Raw genomic sequence first — 10,448 nt, 5'->3', positions numbered from 1 at the left:
ACAGGCGAGAGGGGGCACTGACAGGCGCATGCGCAGTGCGTGTGTCAGCGGGTTGGTCGGTCTTGTGTTTACAGCTCGTCTGGATGCTGTTGGCTGCTGATGTTATTGGGGAAAGTGCAATGTTGTGCCAACCGCCATTGGAATAAATACAACCGTGGGGATAAAGGTAAGCAGTGTCCCGCTCGCACGTCAAAACGTCAGCCCCGCTTATGTGTTGATTTCTGAAGAAGTGTGTAGCTGTTCGCTTTTTGTTGATTGTAGCATGGCTAGCAGACGTTAGCCAGCTCTGCTAGCTGTGTACAGTAATGGCCTGTGTGAGAGCTGCCTCCAGCGGCGGCCTGTCAGCGGCTTCATCCACCAAATGATCGCCAATACCTTCACACAGCAGGTCGTATTCATTTCCTCGCGGTGGCGGGATGGTCTCTCTAACTGCTCAGTGTGTATTTAAACCTTTTGGCCGGACTTTGAATTAATAGCTGCTGTCTAGCTATCTCAGCTAACGTAAGGGCCAACTGGGGCAATAAGTTAGCTGCATTAGGCTCGCCCAGCGGTATCGAGCAGAAACCATGAACCGCTGGTTAAGTTTTCTATTAAAGGGCTGTGGGAGTTCAAATGTTCCCAGGCGATGTGGCGCCTAACAGGCTGCATTGACATGTAGCAGGTTTGCTTGTGTCCACATTAAGTGGTGTAAGTTACCGGTGCGACCAGAAAGCCTATTCATTAAAGCTGCCTGTATTTGTCTGTGCTGTGTCTGTGACTACTGTACACTGGTAAACAACACATGTTTATGTGCTTTATTTGTCACCGTTTGTATTGTATCGTCGTATATGACAGCTGAATGTGCTTTTTTTTTTTTAAACATAGTGTGTATAGTGTTGTAAGTTAGTATGGTTTATAGTGACTGTACTGTACTGTGCGTTTTTATTGTATATGTACTTATTCAGCAGTCATCAGCCGTATTTCTGTATAGTACCATGAGATCTAAACACAAGTACAAGTTTATTTTGACATCCATCACATGAAATACATGCGTTAAACACACACATGAAATCAGAATAGATGAAGAAATCATCAACTCACATCATAAGAAGCTTGGTAGCTCAATATATCTACACTGGTATTGGTTTATATATGGTTAATATGTTGGTTTCGGCCACTTTAACTCACTTAATAAGTTTGTTTTGTATTGCTACACCAGGACAATATGAAAACAACGCAGTCTTTGGCTGTTAGTACCGACTGCTGTACAGTTTCTTACAGGCAGGAATGTAAATCATGGCTTTGAATCTTTCCTACTCAAGTACACTGGCACACTGTCCTCTTTAATCCGCTGTATTTTATGTGGAAGTTCTGTTATCGTCACATGATAAGGGAGGGACCAGAAGGGATTGTTATGAAAAATCTCTGTGGTGGCGTGCACGGGTGTCAAGATGCATTCAAGATTTCATAACTGTCTGAAGCAGTGGCTGAAAGAACTTGTTTTTTATATGCTGAATGTGACTCCACTGAAAAGCTTTACCAGTCCCCTTCGTATATATATATATATATTTATATATATATATATATATATAAATCTGTGCTATAATATATTTCCAAACTAGCTGTATAACTTTAGCAATACTTGTGAATATTATCTTGTTCTAGATTAACTTTGTGCCCACATACGGTCTGCCCAATGTAATTATATGTATATTATTATTATTACCTCTTTGGCCCTGGTTTCAACATCTCTAAATGATGTGCCATGCATCGTCTTTCCTCTGTCAATCAGTCAGTGAGTAAGTGTGAGTAGTGCAAACTGATATTTTGAGCAGATAGCCCCTTTGTGCAGTTATATTCCACATTTCTCTCATTTTCTACTAATAATGAGACAGTTAGTTACAGCAGCCAACTAGCTGCTGATAGCCTAACGCCTAAGACTCTTGTTACTGCCACGAATGGGATTGTTGATACCAGCAGCTTTTGTGCCTTTGTGAGTTAATTCTTCCCAGCAGTGGATAACACGCATGGTAACAGCGTAATGTGCCAACTGTCACTTCACTTGTCTGGGCTCTTTGTTCTTGCTCTATTTCCTGAAACTCAGGTATTACAGTAAAGCCTCGCTGCATGTGATGCAGGTCACTAAAAAACACAACCCAGATTTGTGTGTGTGCAAATATTTGCTTTGTTACTTAATAAAAGTGTGTACCAGAGGAGGAGAAAGGTCAGTGTTTAATCACGTGTTTTTTTTTAAAGCTAAAATGAGTATGATATATTTTCCCTACACAATTCCCAAACTCTTATGACCCATAATCATATGTGATAAATATAATCCCCCTCCTCAGAAGCAGATATGTCAAATCTAATGCCTGATGCACTTTCAGTCGAGATGCCACACGTTTTCTCTCAGTGTGTCCCCTCGTATCCTTCTCATTATAGCTCTATCTCTGACTGAGTTTCGGACTGAGCCCTGAATGTTCTGAAATCCTACCAACGCCCCTCAGACGCACCTGTTATTTGGGGAGCTGGGGGAGACCGAATGGCGGGGGGGCTGGCTTCAACTGTAGTGGATTACTGTTCCCTCGCAGTTGCCGTTGATGAGATGAAAGGAGACTGTGGGGTTGAAAGCACAGACGTATATTTAATGGCTAAGAGAAGTTTAAGGAAGCGTAAAGGATTTGTTACAGCACTCAATCACACCTGTGAAAACAACGAGCTTGTGGGAAATGCAGTGACTTACCTGCATCTGAAATCAAAGCCTTTTTTCTCAATAGGGGATTTCTGTGGTAGTGTGTAGTGTTGAGGAGCGTCTTTTAATTTTGCACACTGCTAATAATGAAGATCAGAAAAGTCAATGTTTGCTTTTAATGATATTTAATGACTTGCACATAGTTGATATAGCCATAACAGCCAGAGACACACCGTTGCTAAATAAATGTGTGTGAATAGCCTCACATTGTGCAGCTCAGTAGCTCACTGTGGTTTGCTGCAGCGAGTGCTCCATTTCAGAAGTTAAAAGCAGGGCCGGCACTGTGTGATCCACTTGTTTTTCCCCCCCCCTCTGTCATGTGAGATTGTGTTGTTGCAGAGTGCGAGACATGCAGAGGTTTCATTCGCGGATAGCCGACCGGGAGTCTGCTCTGCTGCGCATCTGAATCCAGATGATTCACAGCACAAATAAGATGTAAATTAGGGGACTGCGTGTGCGTTTGTGTGCTCATTCAGAGTTTCTCCTCTCTTTCTTTTCGTTCTCTCCCCATTTGGTACCCTACCTTGTGACTCACCTTGTGGTATTCAGCCTTTTCTGTCATTCTTTCTGCTTTCCCTTTCTCCCTGCTATCTCTGCCTGGCTGAAGTCACTGCTGTGAGGCGAGTGGAAAGGGACTGCGTCGCAAGCCTGAATGCTCTCTGGCTGTGTCTGGCTGTGTCTTCCTCTCCCTTGTGAGGCGCACGCAGGGCCCAGCTGGCAGCCCAGAACAGCCCGTTCAGCTGGAGAGTGGTAGGGAGGACAAAAAAAAAAAAAGGAAAGGCAGGCGTGGGTTTCCAGCGTGCACATTTTTACACATGTATTGACATCGGATGTGCTTGTTACGGATTCAGATACTTTTGTTTTTACCTGCAACAAACCGCTAAGAGAGGTCACTCTTGTCAGTTATTTGGTCCTAAAATGAAACTGTACTCTTCATGATTCTTTGCAGGACACGCCCAGATTATTACACTGCTGTTTGGGTTGGTAAAGCTCTGCCCTGCCACATCAGAAAACTTGGCTTGCAAACCAGAAAAATACAGTTTAGTGCCTGGTGGCATCTTATCACTAAATATTTGCTTGCTTAAATCAATCTGTGGTTGATAGATGCTGTTCATTTGGAAACCTGACATGGACAGAAACATAATGTACTCTGTATCACATTGTAAAACACAACAGTCACATTGTAACAGTCACCGAACCATTTTACCATAAAGGGAAACAAGCTTTCACAGGTCTAATGCCTTTGCATGCAGATGAACCTATGAAATAGAGCTGGAACAGTTAGTTGATTGCTGGACCCAGCTTTGCTTTTTTATAGTAAAAAAATCAGTAAAATACAGTAAATTATAATATACCCCCCTTAGCTTTAAATATTTAGCCTGACATATTTGACATTGTACTGAACTCAGAAACCAAAACAAATGAAAATAATTAATAGTTGCAGCCCTACTACAGTATGAAATCTATGATAAAATGATTTACACGTCTCAATGCGCGCGTCTTATTCAAACTCTAAAATGTGCACACCTTCTAGCACATTTTGTCGTGTCTACAAAAATTGTCTCTTGAGGGAAGTGCTTAGTGATATAGAGTGCGGTATTTTACCGAGGAAGTAACGCACTTACATAAAAATCTATCACCTTTCAGAACTTTCTGTCAGAAGTAACAGGACAGCTGAGCAGCAACATAACTGCCCGAGTATCACTGTGTTTGCCAAAGGTGGTTCAGGTCAAATGAAAACATTGTAGATGATGCGGGTCTTGTTGTCATGGTGACACACACACACACACACACACACACACAAAAGTGCTCCATCAGAGGAAACTGCTTCCTGCTTCTCTTGTCTTCATCTCCTCTCCTTTTAAGCCCTCCAACAGGCAGTAGAGTAGAAAAAAAGGAAACAAGCCAGAGGATAAGAATAGATAGAAAGATAAGATTTACAAAGCAAGATTTAAAATTAAAGATAAAAAAAAGAGTGTGACATTTAGATAGGAAAAGCACATTTTTTGTAACAACCAGTAGCATTGATTACGAGTCTTGTTGGAAGTGTACCAGGGCGCTGAAAAAGGTTGATAAGGAACGGCGTTGATCGGCAGGAGCAGGCAGAGGGCTGTTGCTGAGGCTGGGGAGGAAAGCAGGGCGACAAGGCAGCCATTATAAGCCTGTTGGAGCCGTGAGCTAGTCAGAGACATAGAGAAGGAGGATTGGGTGTGCATGCACATATGGGCCTGCGGGTGTGTGCTTATTTGTGTTCATAATACAGCTGCTTGTGCGTGTGTAGGGTACGTGTGATGCGGCATTTTCTGTTTATGCATGTGTGTGTGCATCTAGGCTCGACTGCGAAGGTCGATAGAGTTTTTGGTACTTGCGCCTTGAAACAGGAACGAATTAGTGAAGCTAATTGGCGTCTTTTTCAAAAAGCACCGTGAACTGTGAAGTCTCGTATACATTGCTCTCTAGTGAGGTGATTGACGCTGGGGTTACAAAGCGGTTGTGAAGCTTTAGGATGACCAGAAAATAAGATTGGCCACTGTCTAATAATTTCTTTTCAAACCAAACATTTCATTTTTTGGAAGCGTTTCTCTTGGCTTATAGGATGGGTTTGTATAAGGGCATGGTAGCGTCAAATGAGACCATTAAAACCGATTATTTAAGCATGTAAAAAGATGCTGCCAGAAGGCTTTATTCGAAGTTACTCAGAGGCTTTAAGAATGTAAAGGACTTTAAAAAAAGCATTTTCTTTCCATGAAAGTTCTTTTTCACATTTGAATGATCAGTAAAAGACAAGAAGATGTAGAAACTCATCAACACAAAATCTGAGACTAATCACTCGGAGGACAAGTGTGCTAAAAATGGAAAGCAGCTGCCTTTGAGCCAAGAAGTAGTAGTAAACATCTGAAATGTCTCTTAAAGATTTAAAAGCTTGAGAAGATAAACAAGGGACCTGAGGAATGATGCAAATGTCTCTCATGGATTCTACTGAGTCTTTTCTTTTTGGACTGGTAGGTTGCACTAGTATTTATCACACTAGCTGGGTGGAACTCAATAAAAGTCTGGCACACACACACAGACACACACACACACACACACAGGTGTTTCTGATTCCTTTGGGTGAAGCTACGTTATCTGATGTCACCAAACTACAAGAAGTAATAACAGTCATAAAGCCTCAGTCAGACTGAAAATGCTTCCTAGTTATTTCTATGTGAAACAGACCAACACGCGTTCACTTCCAGTCACTAAATGACCCACTTGTTTTGCTTTGTACAAAGGTCAGTCTAATTAAATACTTGAAACCGCGACTCCAGCCAGTTTAAGAGAGCGTGTGCGAGAAATATAGTTTTTTTTTAACTGTGTAAACTGACCTGGCCCGCCCAAGCAAGTGCAACAAAACTGGAGAGCGAGAGAGTGAGATGAGGTCTACCCTAATCAGGGGCTTTAAGATAAGTTGTCATTACTGACTGGAAGCATTTTTTTATTTTTTGGGGAACTGTTGAATCAATGCAGAGTCCTACATTATAAGACCAACCGTGTAATTCCTGTGATGTGATAAAATGTTGTGTGCTGCAGCATTAAAGACCACGCTGAAAGCTATTAGAATTACAATTCCCCACAATCTGACTTGAGGTCAGTGCTAAACTCTACAGTTCAGGTCCCCGAAGGGAACAGGAAGTTCACCCATACAGAGTTTTAGATGAGAATATTTACTTGCTTATATTTTCATAGTTCATTGTACTTTCTAGCATCTTTTTTAAACAGCCTGTTTGGTATGGTTCAAACAAAGTGGTGTGTTTTGTCTGTTTGTTTCGGTACATTTATGGTTCATGTACCGGACCAAGATTGCTTGAAAAGGTGGGTGTTGGTCTGATTCCAATTGCACTCCGGTTTTGATTTGTGAAACATATATTTACGCACGGTATGTATACATGTAAGTGCTGGGACTTTCCGATGACATTAGGAAGTGAAAAGGAGTTAAAACAGGTCTGTGCAAAGACACGGTCGTAAAAAAAAGTCTGTCATAATCTATCATTACCTGTCATGTTCATTTTTATTTTTTAATAGCATTTAATTTTCACGCAATAAAAATGGATCACTATGACATTTAAAGGTCCAGTGTGTAATATTTTGAGGTTGTATTGGCAGAAATGGAATATATCATTTGTATAGTTATGTCTTCTTTAGTGTATAATCACCTGAATATAGCAATCGTCGAACCACCGTGGGCCTTTCCTTTATGCGAGTAAAGTTTCGCCTGCACACTTCAGTCTGCAACTTCAGCGCAAGATGCCACTAAATGTTACACACTGGTCCTTTTTAATAAACAGAACTTAAAGGTGATGTTGGGTGACAGTCACCTAAAAGTCCAATGAGTGAGTTCCTTGTCAGTGCGTATGATTCCACGATTACTCCTCTTGGGTTTTTTGTTATAAGTCAGTGTGAAAATGAAACAGACAACAACTGAAAGGCAACCATATTTATTTTTGTCTGGGTATTTTGTCAAGTGAATCAAACTAAAAATGTAAAACAAGCGTTCAACTCCTCGTAAATGGTGGAAATCCTATCGGTACTAGATTCTAATGAAATGTTTTAGAGGTCAAAAGTGAGAGTTTTCTGCTCAGTCTAAGGCGACAGTATGTTTCACATGACTGCTCATCGTATCCTGTGACCCTTTCTCTCAACTTCAGTTTTGCAATACAAGTGAAAAACAAAACCCAGGCCTCTAGGATGAATACCAGTTGCCCATTCCCTCAGTTTGCTGTGAACAGATAAAGAGTCTAAACTGTCAGTTTATGTTGGCAGCCTAATAATAGCATTCATATCAGCACAACACGGTGTAAAACTTTATGGTAACACAGAGCTAGCTACTTGTATTGTGGTTCATTGTGGGTCAGTATAACAATGTTATCCTAAGTAAGGAACATTATTAACTGCTTTGACCTTTCAGCTGTAGACCTTTATTCCCCATTACCTCTCCATTGTTGGACCTTATTTGAATAGGAAGGGCAAGGGTTTGACAAGAGAGCGAAGTGGAAAAAACAGCAACTGAAACCTTCAGAAAAATGTAGGAGTGCAAGGGCAGCCCGTATTTGAGGGCACTAGGGGCTGAGAAAATAGAAGATTGCAAGGGGTACTGATAAGGAGGGCATGAAGAAGAAAAGAGTAGTAAAAGACAAAAAGGGAGACGGATGGGAGAGAATGAAAGGGAAGAGTGGAGAGGGGGGAATGGCCAGAAATAGCTTGTTATGGTTTCTTCTTGAAACTCTGCCAGAACCTTCTGTTGTGCCTTTCTTCCTGTGTTACACACAATCGCACCTCCCTTTTTGCAGGTGTTACCTCACGGCCTAACTGTAAAGATAGAGCTTTACCTCTTTTTACTTACTAAAAACTAATGTTTTCTTTCTTCCTACCCCCATTTCCGTACCTGCGCTGACAAATACAGACCAAAAAAATGATTATTTCAGTGTGGAAGTGGTTTTTGACTTTGCCGCAAGAAGTAAAAAGTGAAAAAATATGTTTCTTTTTCTTACTTTCCTACACCTGTTCCAAACCTTGCATCCTCTTTCTAGGTCTTTTGTCCTGTCATCAGCTTTCCTCCTCACAAATAATGATGTTGCTTTTGAGCATTTGCAAACTTTTACCTGTGAAGTTACACAATGGCGGTGCATTTATCTTGCGCCAAAATCTGATGCTAAGTGAAACTGTCAGTGACGGGTTGATGGAGGGAGCTGTAGTAAAAGGCAGAGGGAGGGACGAGCCGACGATGCGCAGTGTGTCCCGCAGGATCTGAGCTCAGATTATTTGTGGTTGTGACAGCAGGCCGGGAGAGCAGCGGTGCTGGGGGAGAGCATGCAATGTAATTAGCACACTCAGGACATCCTTTTCTGTGTTTTAATATATTTCTGGTGTACATGTAATGTGTCGGCGGTTAGACCACAATTGAGTCTTTTTAAAGGGGGGCAGCACCGACGTGGAATAGATGGATGGTTGTAGTGAGCTGGCTTGTTCTTTAATTCCTCACTTTCATATGCATGTTTCTTTTCCAAAATTGCATCACCATGGCTTTGCGTTGCATAAATCTCTGTTGCAAATGCGTCTCTTTTATTCTGTTGAGATAGACAAAAATGCCTCGTATGACCCACAGACCCTCTTCCCCTCCCTCTGATCTATCCTGTCTCTACTCCTTCATCGTAACCTGCTCTCTTGTCTATCACTTTCACTTGGACTAAACTCTTTTGCTTAACTTTTCTTTTGCGCCCTCCATTTTCTCTTTTCGCTCCCTCTCTCCAGGTTTTGTAAAGCTGCCTCATAGTTTCCTTCAAGTGCTTTAAAGACCTTTTAAAACTGAATAATAAATGGTCTCACCTTTTTTTTTTTTTTTTTTAGTTAGTTTCTAAGTAGCCAAGTTTCCAGTTGCATTAAAAGATGCTTTTCATGGATTTCATCACTTCATGACTGTTTTCTGCTTCTTTTCTTTATTTATTTTGTTCTTTTTCTAGGTGATTTTGCTCATCATCTCCCACCACTTCCTCCTCCCGTCTTCCATTCATGAGCAGCGTGGCTGAGTTTAACAGCGGCAGCCATGGATGACAAGGGCTCGGTGGGGAAGATTAGCGTGTCTTCGGACTCAGTGTCCACTCTCAACAGTGAGGACTTTGTCCTTGTGTCCCGGCTGGGGGACGAGACACCCTCCTCCACTAATAATGGTAGTGATGACGAAAAGACAGGACTGAAGGTAAGGACGGTTGGGTGTAGGTATGGACGGAAGTCTGAGGGAGAGGTGGGAGACTTCACAGCTGTACTGGACAAATCAGAGTATTTAGGAGTGTCACTGGTCTGTTGACAGTGATAACAAGATCAAATCCTTTCCCAAGACGCTTCTTATTATGAATATCACCATGATGCTCGATACTGATAATAGAAAACCTGTAAAGCAATGATATTTTTTTTCATCAGTGTAACTTAAACTGAGGGTCAGGGGTTAAAGTCCGTACATATTGTTAACAGGTTGTGTTTACCACTCACATGTCAAGAGCTCTCGCCCATCTTTTTAAACATGCAGTCTCACACTCTAACCATAAGGCTAACCATTTCTTGTTTTGCTTTTTCCACATTCTCATTCTACCTTCTTCTCATAGTCGGTCTTAGATTTGTGTCTGTGAATGTCCTTTTTTTCATTTTCTACAGTAAGAAAGCCCTTAAATCCCTGTTGAAGCGCACAAAATTGAGAGCACATTGTCACAGGCTTTGTTTCTAGTGAAGAACTTGTTCTTATCTCTCAAACCTGTAAAGAATTACGTTTATTTCCTGTGTTTTTCCACTGTAAAATATCTGGGGTAGTGGGAAAAGAAGCCATGAAGAAAACACACTTATCCATTAGCTGTCAGCTGGTATTTTACCAGTTTGTCATTCAGTGTCAGTAAGTTGAATGATACTTAACGTTGGGAAAACATCTGCAGTCAATCCGCTATCGTACCACAGAATATCTGACATACAGTATGCCCTCTGTGGTTCACTCACTGAGCAGATATTGGTTTACAGTGTGGCGATGCAGCCGCGAGTGCTTTGAACTCATTGTCAGGAGAAAAAAATGGTGTTTTGTGACTAGGGCGTGTCTCCACAAAGAGAAAAACTTTCTGAGGAAACCAGCCACCATCCTGTGTGTGTCCCTAATGGGTTCAGGTTTCTCCTCTCCTCTACTCTCTCCTCTCCTCTCCTCTCC

The 10,448-nt window shown here is 41.6% G+C and overlaps 1 protein-coding gene across 3 annotated transcripts in view; it reads left to right on the top strand.

Moving 5' to 3' along the window:
• The first annotated feature begins 31 nt into the window (after window positions 1-31).
• The window catches only part of LOC118332179 (rab GTPase-activating protein 1), a 76,335-nt gene continuing 65,918 nt past the window's right edge, over window positions 32-10,448 (top strand). For all 3 annotated transcript variants that reach the window (XM_035667338.1, XM_035667337.1, XM_035667336.1), the window contains exons 1-2: window positions 32-166; window positions 9,226-9,461. In XM_035667338.1, the coding sequence (XP_035523231.1) occupies window positions 9,309-9,461 (153 nt within the window). In that variant the 5' untranslated portion in view covers window positions 32-166; window positions 9,226-9,308. The remainder of the gene's footprint in view (window positions 167-9,225; window positions 9,462-10,448) is intronic.

The sequence above is a fragment of the Morone saxatilis genome, unplaced genomic scaffold (assembly GCF_004916995.1).
Source record: "Morone saxatilis isolate NCDOM2014 unplaced genomic scaffold, NCSU_SB_2.0 Contig21, whole genome shotgun sequence".
Taxonomy (NCBI): domain Eukaryota; kingdom Metazoa; phylum Chordata; class Actinopteri; family Moronidae; genus Morone; species Morone saxatilis.
Note: the sequence above shows the minus strand (reverse complement) of the source record. Positions and strands in the feature narration are given on the sequence as shown.